Source organism: Eschrichtius robustus, chromosome X (genome assembly GCF_028021215.1).
Source record: "Eschrichtius robustus isolate mEscRob2 chromosome X, mEscRob2.pri, whole genome shotgun sequence".
Taxonomy (NCBI): Eukaryota; Metazoa; Chordata; class Mammalia; order Artiodactyla; family Eschrichtiidae; genus Eschrichtius; species Eschrichtius robustus.
This window is the reverse complement of record NC_090845.1, coordinates 59,506,013-59,519,699: the sequence shown is the minus strand read 5'-3', so window position 1 is coordinate 59,519,699 and position 13,687 is coordinate 59,506,013. Positions and strand designations below refer to the sequence as shown.

General features: G+C 37.4%; 1 protein-coding gene across 2 annotated transcripts in view; it reads left to right on the top strand.

The window, feature by feature from the left end:
* OPHN1 (oligophrenin 1) overlaps positions 1 to 13,687 on the top strand; it is a 611,104-nt gene that overhangs the window by 553,869 nt on the left and 43,548 nt on the right. For both annotated transcript variants that reach the window (XM_068533583.1, XM_068533582.1), the window contains exon 20: positions 6,260 to 6,407. In XM_068533583.1, the coding sequence (XP_068389684.1) occupies positions 6,260 to 6,407 (148 nt within the window). The remainder of the gene's footprint in view (positions 1 to 6,259; positions 6,408 to 13,687) is intronic.

Here is a 13,687-nt window from a genome sequence, read left to right as displayed (position 1 = left end):
ACATGACAATAGAAAAACAACCAATCAAAACTTATGGGATGCAGGAAAGGCAGTTCTAAGAGGGGAATTTTACAGTGATGATAAACACTTACATTAGACAAAAGAAAGATCACAAATAAACGTTCTAATTTAACACCTCAAGAAACTGGAAAAAGAACAAACTCAGCCCAACGTTTGCAGAAGGAAGGACATAAAAAAGATCAGAGCAGAAATAAGTGAAATAGAGACCAGATAAACAATAGAAAGATAAATGAAACTAAGGTGAGTTTTTTAAAAGATAAATAAAACTGAAAACCTTTAGCTGGACTAAGAAATAAAGAGAGAAGATGCAAGTGTATAAAATCAGAAATGAAAAGGGATACACGACAGAAATACGAAGGATAATAAGAGACTACTATGAATAATCATATGTCAACAAATTGGAAAACCTAGAAAAATGGATAAATTCCTAGAAATATACAAGCTACCAAGACTGAATCATGAAGAAATAGAAAATCTGAGCAGACTAATAGTGAGTGAGGAGATTGAATCAGTATTCAGAAGTCTGCCAAAAAAGAAAAGCTAAGGTCCAGATTGTTTCATTGGTGAATTCTACCAAACATTAAAAGAAGAATTAATGCCAATTATTCTCAATTCAAAAAATTCGAAAAGAAAGAAACACTCCCAAACTCATTTTATGAGGCCAACATTACCCTGATGCCAAAGCCAGATAAGGACTCTACAAAAAAAAAGAAGGAGGAGGAGGGGGAAAGAAAGAAAACTATAAGCCATAGGCCAATATACCTGATGAATATAGAAGCATAAATTCTCCACAAAATACTAGCATACTTAATTGAACAGCACTTTAAAACAGTCATAGACCATAATCAAGTGGAATTTACCCCTGGGATGCAAGGATGGTTCAACATATGCAAATCAAAAACTGTGATACACCACATTAATAGAATGGAAAATTAAAATCTCAATATATGCAGAAAATGCATTTGCCAAAATGCAGCATCCTTTCATGATAAACACTCTCAGCAAATTGGGTATGGAAAGAATAAACTTCAACATTACCAAGACCATACAGGAAAAGCCCACAGCTAACATCATACTCGATGACCAAAGGTGGACAGCTGTCCTTCTAAGATCAAGAACAAGATAAGGATGCTCATTGTGACCACTCCTATTCAACACAGAACTGGAATCCTAGCCAGAGCAATTGAGCAAGAAACAGAAATAAAATACATCAAAATTAGAAAGGGCTATGAATTTCTGATAATTCTTTATTGGATGCAAGACATTGTTAATTTTACCTTCTTGTATGATGGCCATTTTTTATTGCTATAAATAATGTTCTTGAGCTTGTTTCTGGGGTGCAGGTAAGTAGCCCAAGAACAGCTTGATGCTTTCAAATATTTCCCTTAGGCTTTTTTAGGCAGAAAATGAATAGGATTTAGTCTAGGGTTAATTTTTCTTCATTAATGAGGCAAAATTTGTCTGTGTACTGTACTCAGTGCCCTATGAATTATTTAATAATCCACTGTGGCTGGTGAGAACAGGAATTCTTCCAGCCACTGTGTGACCTTAGGTAATTGCTTCCTCTAATTCTTTCATGTGGTTCTTGCCTCACACATAAGTATTGATTAGTAGGCAGCTAAATTCGTTTGTTTTTTTTTTAACATCTTTATTGGAGTATAATTGCCTTACAATGGTGTGTTAGTTTCTGCTTTAGAACAAAGTGAATCAGCTATACATATACATATATCCCCATATCTCCTCCCTCTTGTGTCTCCCTCCCACCCTCCCTATCCCACCCCTCTAGGTGGTCACAAAGCACCGAGCTGATCTCCCTGTGCTATGCAGCTGCTTCCCACTAGCTATCTATTTTACATTTGGTGGTGTATATAGGTCCATGCCACTCTCTCACTTTCTCCCAGCTTACCCTTCCCCCTCCACATGTCCTCAAATCCATTCTCTACATCTGAATCTTTATTCCTGTCCTGCCCCTAGGTTCTTCAGAACCGTTTTTTTTTTTTTTTTTTTTTTTAGATTCCATATATATGTGTTAGCATATGGTATTTGTTTTGATCTTTCTGACTTCACTCTGTATGACAGACTCTAGGTCCATCCACCTCACTACAAATAACTCAATTTCAATTCTTTTTATGGACGAGTAATATTCCATTGTATATATGTACCACATCTTCTTTATCCATTCATCTGTCAATGGACACTTCGGTTGCTTCCATGTCCTGGCTATTGTAAATAGAGCTGCAATGAACATTGTGGTACATGACTCTTTTTGAATTATGCTTTTCTCAGGGTATATGCCCAGTAGTGGGATTGCTGGGTCATATTATAGTTCTATTTTAAGTTTTTTAAGGAACCTCCATACTGTTCTCCATAGTGGCTGTATCAATTTACACTCCCACCAACAGTGCAGGAGGGTTCCCTTTTCTCCACACCCTCTCCAGCATTTATTGTTTATACATATTTTGATGATGGCCATTCTGACTGGTGTGAGATGATATCTCATTGTAGTTTTGATTTGCATTTCTCTAATGATTAGTGATGTTGAGCATCCTTTCATGTGTTTGTTGGCAATCTGTATATCTTCTTTGGAGAAATGTGTATTTAGGTCTTCTGACCAATTTTGGATTGGGTTGTTTGTTTTTTTGATATTGAGCTGCTTGTAAGTTTTGGAGATTGATCCTTTGTCAGTTTCTTCATTTGCAAATATTTTCTCCCATTCTGAGGGTTGTCTTTTCATCTTGTTTATGGTTTCCTTTGCTGTGCAAAAGCTTTTAAGTTTCATTAGGTCCCATTTGTTTATTTTTGTTTTTATTTCCATTTCTCTAGGAGGTGGGTCAAAAAGGATTTTGCTGTGATTTATGTCATAGAGTGTTCTGCCTATATTTTCCTCTAAGAGTTTTCGAGTGTCTGGCCTTACGTTTAGGTGTTTAGTCCATCTTGAGTTTATTTTTGTGTATGTTGTTAGGGAGTGTTCTAATTTCATTCTTTTACATGTACCTGTCCAGTTTTCCCAGCACCACTTACTGAAGAGGCTGTCTTTTCTCCATTGTATATTCTTGCCTTCTTTATCAAAAATAAGGTGACCATATGTGCGTGGATTTATCTCTGGGCTTTCTCTCCTGTTCCATGTATCTATATTTCTGTTTTTGTGCCAGTACTATATTGTCTTGATTACTGTAGCTTTGTAATGTAGTCTGAAGTCCGGGAGCCTGATTCCTCCAGCTTCGTTTTTCTTTCTCAAGATTGCTTTGGCTATGGTGTTTCCATACAAATTGTGAATTTTTTTATTCTAGTTCTGTAAAAAATGCCATTGGTAGTTTGATAGGGATTGCATTGAATCTCTAGATTGCTTTGGATAGTAGAGTTATTTTCACAATGTTGATTCTTCCAGTCCAAGAACATGGTATATCTCTCCATCTGTTTGTATCATCTTTAATTTCTTTCATCAATGTCTTATAGTTTTCTGCATACAGGTCTTTTGTCTCCTTAGGTAGGTTTATTCCTAGGTATTTTATTCTTTTTGTTGCAATGGTAAATGGGAATGTTTCCTTAATTTCACTTTCAGATTTTTCATCATTAGTGTATAGGAATGCAAGAGATTTCTGTGCATTAATTTTGTATGCTGCTACTTTACCAAATTCATTGATTAGCTCTAGTAGTTTCTGGTAGCATCTTTAGGATTCTCTATGTATAGTATCATGTCATCTGCAAATAGTGACGGCTTTACGTCTTCTTTTCCGATTTGGATTCCTTTTATTTCTTTGTCTTCTCTGATTGCTTTGGCTAAAACTTCCAAAACTATGTTGAATAATAGTGGTGAGAGTGGACAACCTTGTCTTGTTCTTGATCTTAGAAGAGATGGTTTCAGTTTTTCACCATTGAGAATGATGTTTGCTGTGTGTTTGTCATATATGGCCTTTATTATGTTGAGGTAAGTTCCCTCTATGCCTACTTTCTGGAGGATTTTTATCATAAATGGGTGTTGAATTTTGTTGAAAGCTTTTTCTGCATCTTTTGAGATGATCATATGGTTTTTCTTCTTCAATTTGCTAATATGGTTTATCACATTGATTGATTTTACACAGCTATATTCTTAAAAAGGACCCCTGCAAATCTTCAGAGCTCTCTGTGCAGCTATCTTCCTTCTGGTACCCTGCCCTGAAAACTCTCTTTTCCTTGCCCTCTTCATACCTGCAACACAGTGTCTTCAGCTAATGGAGACTGCTGGGCTGCTCTGGGTTCTTCTTCCTGTATTATGGCCCAAAGAATCTTTCCAGGCTATAACATGGGACAGTCATGGGGCTCACTTCACCTCATTTATTTTTCCTGTCTCTCATGGATCACTGTCCTTAATTGCCAGATTTCAAATGCCTTCAGAATCATTGTTACATTTTTTCTAGTTTTTTAATTGTTTCATGTTGAAGATGTAAATCTAATTTCTTTTACCGTATTTTGGCTTGAAGTGAAAGTAGCTGTTATGGTCTTTTCAGAGGATAATTTGGCCTTTTATACCAGAATTTTAAATGTGTTTGTTTTTTGGCCCAGCAATTCTAGTCACTCTTCTAGTTGCTGGAGTTACAGCAGTGAACACGATGATATACTTCAGTATAGTATACAATCGAGTGGAGAGACAGACAACAAAAAACTGAATAAGTATTGAATACAATATACTATGTTAGAAAGTGATAGGCAAAAATGTTAAATAGGGACGGGGGATAGGAAGCACTTGGTAGAGGGAAGCATGTCAAAGTTCTGATACATTTGCCTGGAAGGACTCACTGAGAGGGGTATATTTGATCATTAATCCTACTGGAATCAAGAGAGCAAGCTATATGGATATCTGGAGGAAGAGCACTTCAGGTAGAAAAACACTCAGTGCAAAGTCCCTGGTGTGTTTGATGAATAGCAAGGAATATTTGTAATAGCTACTATAGTGCCTAAGCAGATGCTCACAAAATGGTAGCTATTTAGAATATTATTACTAATGGTGGTGGAACCAGAAATATGACCTAAAAGTATATGACCTCAAAGCTCATCTGCTTGCTACTATGTCATATTCTCTTTTCCGTATACCGTGAGACATTGAGACATATACTACCTTATGATTCTTCTTACCTTGTCCTCTATCATTGTGCAGCTTTTACACAGGCTTGCCTTGTGTTCCCATTCATGTAAGTTTTGTGACTGTGCAATCTATGTTGACTCTTGCCTGATAGAATGTTGGGCTGTGACATTTCTCTTTGCACTAATCATTGGGGTTGATTTCATTATTGCAGTGGACACTGGTCCCCTTCCTCCATCACCACATATGTGTGTCTTCCCAAAATATTTTCACTCTGCTCAAAAGGTCATTCTCCCCAGGGACAGGAAGATCTTAAGTACATATGAGACATTATATACAAATTCTAATCACAGCTCCTCCCTCACTTATCCAGCACTTTTTACATCTTCCAAGGCACTTTGTTTTTGCCCTGTCTTTTTTGAATAAGTAATGCATACATGGTATGAACATTTTAAAGATCAAAGTGATATAGGGGTGAAAAATAAGTTTCCTCCATCCTTCCCTTAGCCACTCATTAGTCCTGTCTTGGGGCAAACAATGTAACCAGGATTTTTTTGGGGGGGGGGTATCTTTTCAGAAATATTGAATGCATGTGGGTGTTTTTAATCATTCTTCACACCCCACCCCTACCCATACAATGTACCTTGACTACCCTTTTCACTTGATCCTCACTCACCACACCCTGTGATAGGTGGTGTTCCCTGCAATTTACAGATGAGGAAGCTAAGGCTCAGAGATGTGAGATGACCTTTTTATGGGTTTTGTTGGCGGGAGTAGTGACTTTTTTACAGTTTCCCAGGCAGTAAGTGGCAAATCCAGGACTGATGTTGCAGGTTTTTTGAAATAATGATCTAATTGGTTTTATTCAATGATCCATGTATTGGGCAGCATCCTATCTAATAAATAGAAGGGTGCTCTCCTGATGTTGCAGTTTTTGTCTGCATTCTTTCCTCCACACTGAGAAGTACCAGGTCCTGCACCTCAAACATGATAGGAGATCTCTAAACACTTGCTGGTAGCTAGAGTGATTAAGAAAATCCCCACAATTCCTTTAGTCATATTAGAATTGCTATGGCAGACTTTAGGTGTAATGCTGATGGGCATCAACTGGTAGTTAGCATTAGGGATACAAAAAGTTGATCTTTCTAATTGTTTTCTGGAAATATTCCCCCTCTACAGATTTATTCAGGTCCACCTGAGGAAAGTACTGCACCCCCAGTGCCTCCACCTCGAGTGACAGCAAGAAGGCACAAACCAATCACAATTTCAAAGCGCTTGCTGAGGGAAAGGACAGTTTTCTATACTTCTTCCCTGGATGAAAGTGAAGGTCAGTACTAAAGTTTACCCTTAGCTTCTTAATAGTGATTGGAGACAAAGAGGATATTGAAAGGCAGACGTGGAGGCATAACCATCTTTTCTGAAAAGGTAAACTTTTTCTGGGTCCTGGGCCAGGCAAGCCAAGGTTTGTAAAATTTGTGCCCAGAGAGTGAATTATTCTTTTGGCAGTGGATAGGACAGAGATGAACCTGTAAAATCAGCTACCATTTTCCCTTAGCAGACCAGTGAAGGATACAAGGTGTTCTTAGATCTGTACCTCAGTACATTGAGATGGGTGAGCAATGTGTTTTCTGAATGTTCTGAGATTTTAAATGTAAATTCAGCTAACATAGAGAACTGATGGCTGAATAGGAGTTTCTAGTGCTTGTCCCTTCACAGTAATATGAATTCAAACAACCATCCATGCATGAAAATCCCTTCATGAAAGCTATGGAATCCAGATGAGAGGTCAGAGCACCTGGGTTGAGTACAGAAATAAGAAAAGGTACATTGCAGATGCTAGAAAGGACATTTTCATATTACCCACGTCACCCTTCCCCCAAGCTCACACAGTGTAGTTCAGGGAGAAATCCCCTCCACGTGGAGGAAGGAGAGTGAGATGAGCACCCAACTTTACCTTGGACCCCAGCAACAGGCCCACCCCAGTAAACCCCAGCACCAACCCATCCCCCATTTTTCCAGACTCCAGGCCAGCCTCCACCAACCCGAGCTCCAGACCTGCCCCAGCACTAGGCCATTCTCTGCAGCCCCAGGCTCCAGGCCTGCCCTTGAAGACCCAGAATCCAGGCCCATTACATGCCAAGCTGGCCTCTGTGGCTCTAGTCTCCAAGATGTAACCACAACTCAGCATCCAGTCCAGCTTCCTGTGGATCCCACCTCCAGGTCTGCCTCAGTGCCAGGCTAGCCCCCTGGACCCAGGCTTCAAGCTCTCCCCTGTAGATCCAGGATGAAAGCTTGCCCATCCACTGACCCAGGCACCAGACCACCCTACCCAAGGACTCCAGCAGCAAGCCCACTTCTGGAGCATGCCAGGTGGCCTAACCAGAATCTCTGGTTGTGCTGCCTGATCAAAGGCTTTCCTTGCCAAAGCCAGGAAGATGTGCCTGCTTCTTCAAATAGGTAAACACCCACTCAAGGCCACAAGGATCAGAAATAATCAGGGAAGCTTAACACCACCAAAGGAACAAAATAAAGCACAATGAACTGATCCTAATGAAATGGAGATCTATGAACTGTCTGAAAAGGAATTCCAAATAATCATCTTAAAGAAGCTCAGTGAGCTACAAGAGAACTCAGACAACTAAACAAAATCAGGAAAATAATACATGAGAAGTTCAAGAAAGTCATAGAAATCATAAAAAAAAGAGAACCAAAAAGAAATTCTGGAGCTGAAGAACACAATGACTGCATAGAAAAATTCAGTAGAGAGCTTCAACATCAAACTCGAACAAGCAGAAGAAAGAATCAGTGCAGTCAAAGACAGGTCACTTAAAATTATCCAGTCAGAGGAACAAAAAGAAAAAAGATTGTAAAAGTGAAGAAAACCTAAGAGACCTATGGGACACTGTATACAAACCAATATACATATATGGGAGTCTCAGAAGGAGCACAGAAAGAGAAAGGGGCACAAAGCTTATTTAAAGAAATAATGACAGAAAAATTCCTAAATCTGGAGAAGGAAATGAACATCTGGATCCATGAAGCCCAAAGAAACCCAAATAAGTTAAACATAAAGAGATTTTAACCAAGACACATTGTTATAAAATTCTCAAAATTCAAAGACAAAGAGAATTTTGAACGCAGCAAGAAAAAAGCAAATCATCAAATAAAAGGAAACCCCCATAATACTGTGAGCAGATTTCCCAGCATAAACCTTGCAGGCCAGGAGAGAATGGGTTGATATATTCAAAATACTGAAAGGAAAAAAACTGCCAACCAGGAATACTATACTGGACAAAGCAGTCCTTCAGAAATGAAGGAGAGATAAAACGAAGGAGTTGACTACCATTAGACTTGGTTTAAAAGAAATGTTAAAAGATATCATACTAAGTGAAGTAAGCCAGACAGTGAAAGACAAATATCATATGAAATCGCTTATATGTGGCATCTAACAAAAAAAGATACAAATGAATCTATATACAAAACTGAAATAGACCCACAGACATAGAAAACAAACTTATGGTTACCAAAGGGGAAAGTGGGGGAGGGATAAATTAGGAGGTTGGAATTAACACATATACACTACTATATATAAAATAGATAGCCAATAAGGACCTACTGTATAACACAGGGAAATATACTCAATATTTTTAATAACCTATAAGGGAAAAAAATCTGAAAAACAGTATAGGTATATATGTGTATATATATATATATATATATATCTGAATCACTGTACTGTATATATAACTGAATCACTGTGCTGTACTCCTAAAAATAACAGGACATTGTAAATCAACTGTACTTCAATTAAATAAATAAGTAAGACATGCTAAAAGAGGGTATTCAAGTTGAAATAAATGGACAGTAACAACATGAAAACATATGAAAGTATAAAACAAATTGGTAAACATAATATAGCCCAATTCAGAATATTCTAATACTGTAATAGTGATGTGTAAACCACTTGTAATTCTAGTATGAAAGTGAAAATACAAAAGTATTAAAAATAACTATAGCTACAATAATTTGTTAATGGATACACAATCTAAAAAGTTATAAATTATGACATCAATAACATAAAATGTAGGTGTAGGAGTCGTTAAAATGTACAGTTATTGTATGTAGTCAATGTTACTTTGCTAGCTTTAAACAGACTGCTATAACTATGTTTTATGTAAACTTCATAATAAAAGACCCCAAATAGACAAAGCAATCTTGAGAAAGAAGAACAAAGTTGAAGGCTTTATGATTTCAAAATATACTACAAAGCAATAGTAACCAAAAGAGTATAGTACTGGCATAAAAACAGACATATAGACAAATGAAACAGAATAATGAGCCCAGAAAAAGTACACACATTTATGATCAATTGACCTTTGATAAAGGTGTCAAGAATACACAGTGGGAAAGTATAGTCCTTTCAGTACATGGTGTTGGGAAAAATGGATATCCACATGCAGAGAAATTTTATCCTTATCTCACACAATGTACAAAGATCAACTCAAAATGGGTTAAAGAAATACATGTAAGACCTATAGCTGTAAAACTACAGGAAGAAAATGTGGGGGGAAAGCTACTTGGCATTGTCTGGTCTGGGCAGTGATTTTTTCAGATATGACCCCAAAAGTATAGGCAACAAAAGCAGAACGGACAAATGTGATTGCATCATGCTAAAGAGCTTCTGCACAGCAAAGGAAACAATCAAGAAAGTGAGGAGACAACCTACAGAATAGAAGATATTTGCAAATCATATGTCTGTTAAGGGGTTAATATTCCAAAATACATAAGGAACTCATACTACTCAATAATAAGAAAAGAAATAACCCAATTTTTAAAGGTCAAAGGACCTAAATAGACATTTCTCATAACAAGGCAGATAAATGTCCAATAGGTATATGGAAAGTTGTTCAACATCACTGATCATCAGGGAAATGCAAATCAAAACCATAAGATATCATCTCACACCTATTACAGATAGTTATTACAAAAAAATGACAAAAGATAACAAGTGTTGACAAGAATGTGGAGAAAAGGGAACCCTTGTACATTGTTGGTGGTAAGGTAAATTAGTACAGCCATTATGGAAAGCTGTGTGTAGGTTTCTCAAAAAATTCAAAATAAACTACCATATAGAGTTGTCAACTGCCTGGCTGAGTGTTCAAGGCATGCTCAAACATTCATACAGAGCCCCTTTGCAAAGACTGGGAGTCATATTGGTTCTTAGTGTTTTAAGGCAATCTCTGTCTAATCATTAGCTGACCACAAAGCTAACTAAGCAGTGTCTTTAGTGGCCACACTCAACAAAGAATACAGATTTAACATAAATGGGTGAAAAAAGTCAGTAAACAAACTAACAATAATAACTAAAATAAACAGCAACAACAACAAACCTTGGGGAGAAGAGAGAATCTGAATTTCAGAGTTGCTATATTACTTAAACTGTCCAGTTTTCAATAAAGAATTATGAGATATCTAAAGAAACAAGAAAGCATGACCCATACACAGGAACAAAAACAAAAAGCAATCAAGTAATTGCTACCATATAACCCAGCAACTCCACTCTTAAGTATGTACCCAAGAGAAATGAAAACACAGCTTCACAAAGACTTACATTTGAATATTTATAGCAGCTTTTTTCATATCAGCCAAAAACTGTGAGCAACCTAAATGTTCATCAACTGATGAATGAACAAATTGTGGTATATGCATACAATGGAGTACTACTCAACAACACATAGGAATGAACTACTGATACATGCATCATCCCCATCCTCCAGGTATATCAGGTTCTTTCAGGACCTCAAGCATGCCCTCATAATCCAGGTCTTTGCACCTGCTATCCCCTTTGCTGGACACTCTCCCTCGGCACCTTCACATGGCTGGGTCATTCTCATGCTTCAGGTCTCAGATAAATGCCACCTCCTCCAAAAGGCCCTCCTTAACCACACCCAAAGTGGCTCTCCTTGGTTTGCCTCTGCCCCTAGTTTGTTTCACTCATACCACTTATTAACAGTCCTTCATATTTTGTGATCTTGTTACTTCTTTTTGGTTGCCCACAGAATAAAAGTTACCAACTGTGTCAATGAAAAAATATAAACTACCGTATGATCCAGTAATTCCACTTCTGGGAATATATCCAAAGGAAATGAAGTTAATATCTCAAAAAGATACCTGCAATCTCATGTTCATTGCAGCATTATTTACAGTAGCTAAGATATGGAAGTACCAAAGTGTTCATCAACAGATGAATGGATAAAGAAAATGTGAGAGATATATAGACACACACCCAGAAACACACACATGCACGCACACACACACACACACACAAAATGGAATATTATTCAGCCTTAGGTACAAAAGAAGGAAAGCTTGTAATTTGTGACAACATGGATGAACCTGAAGGACCTTATGCTAAGTGCGATGGGATAAGGGCAGAGAGATAAATGCTGCATGATTTCACTTATATGTGGAATCTAAAAAAGTCAAACTCATAGAAGCATAAAGTAGGATGGTGGCTGCCAGGGAATTAGGGGAGAGCGAAATGGGGAGGTGTTTGATCAAAGGGTGCAAAGGTTCAGTTATTCAGGATGAATATGTTCTGAAGATATGATACAGCATTGTGACTGTAGTTAATAATACTCTATTGTATACTTGAAGTTTGTGAAAAGAGTAGATCTTAAATATTCTTACCACACACAAAATTGGAAACTATGTGAGGTGATGGATATGTTAATTAGATTGTTTGTGGTACTCATTTTACAATGTATTCATATATGAAAACATCACATTGTATACCTTAAATATATACAATTTTTATTTGTCAATTATATCCCGATAAACCTGGGGAGAAAATCAGCTCACATGGATTAAGTACCATGCTAGGTGGAATTAAGACACAGTTCCTGGCCTCAAGGAGTTTATAGGCTAAATGGAGATAGATAGATAGATAGATAGATACATAGATAGATAGATACATAGATACAGATAGATAAACAAATAAATGCCATTTAGTTGAATAATTGCTTAGTATGGATCCTGCACCCATTCTAAATGGGCCTGTCTCCTCACTACTCTGTTGAGACCTTTTTTGTCAAGATTACCAACAATATCCATGTGCCACTCCACTATTCTTATCATTCTCAGCCTGTGAGAAGCATTTCATTTTACTGACTCTTCCTTCTTGAAACACTTATTCACTTGGCTTTCAGGACACCAAACTCTCCTTCTACCTCACTAGACATTCCATTTCAGTCTCCTCTTGGTTTTCCTTCTCTTCTCAATTTCTACATGTTGGAAGGTCCCAGAGTTTTGTTTTGTTTTGTTCTGTTTTGTTTTTCTCAGTCCACTTCTCTGTCTATATTTTTTTCCTGCGTGATCTCATTCAGTCTAATGGTTTTAAATATCTTTTCAATATGAGGATGATTTGCAAATTTATATATCTAGGAGTGCTATCTCCCCTCTTCCCATCTCAAACTCCCTGTTCAACAGCTCTCCTTAGATGACTCATGGACATTTCCAATTCAAAATGTACAAATACTCTTGATTCCCTATTCCTCCTCAATCTGCTCTTACTCTGGTCTCCCTCATCTAAGTAATTGGCAGTACCAGTCACCCAGTTGCTAAGGTCAAGAACTTTGGGATGATCCTTGATTACTCTCTTTTCCTTTTACCTTACACCTAATCCATCAGCAATTCCTCTTAGCTCTCCATGCACATTGTATGTTGAACCTACTAATTCCTACTGCTACCTTCCTGGTAGAGCCACCATCATCTCTTACTTGGGTGGCTACAGGAGCTTCCAAACTATTATGCTTGCTTTTCTTCTTGCCTGACTATAATTTGTTCTCCACAGCAGCCAGTAAGATGTATATTCTTTTAAAAATGTAAATCAGATCATATCATTCCCTCTGGTCCAAATTTCCAGTGACTTCTCTTCATTTTTAGAAGAAAATTTACATTTTATTCTGCATTGTATGATCCTCACTTACCTTTCTGATCTCATTTTTGAACTTCACTGTCTCTCTGTACCCTTTGTTCTCTCTGCTCTAATCTCATTGGTTTTGCCATTCCTTATACATGTCAAACTTACCCAAGGGCCTTTATATTTGCTGTTCTCTTGGTCCTAAACATTCTTCCTCCAGAACTTTGCAAACTTTACTCCTTCATTCAGATCTCAGCTAAATGACATCTCTTCATAGAGACCTTCTCTGAGTACTCTATTTAAATAGATCTTTCTCCTTCTCCATTACTCTCTATCCTTTTACACTGCTTTATTTTATTCCTATCACTTGCTACTATTTGTTCACATGTTTATTATCTGTCTTTCCCATTAGAATGTCAGAGCCACTTTTATCACCAGCCTCTAGAACAATTCCTATATATTCCACGTGTTCAGTAAATACTTGTAGAATAAATGGCTGGGTGTATAGGGAATAATGAAGGGAAAGAGATCACCCAGTTTAAGGGATCATCTCCTTAGGAGGTGATCTGGCATTTAGGAGAAAGTAGAAGGGAACACTGAATGCCTACTCTGTTGTTCCATACTCTCATTTTAATTGGATAAACTCATTTATTTGTCTATTTACAATCTCCCCAAATACACACCAG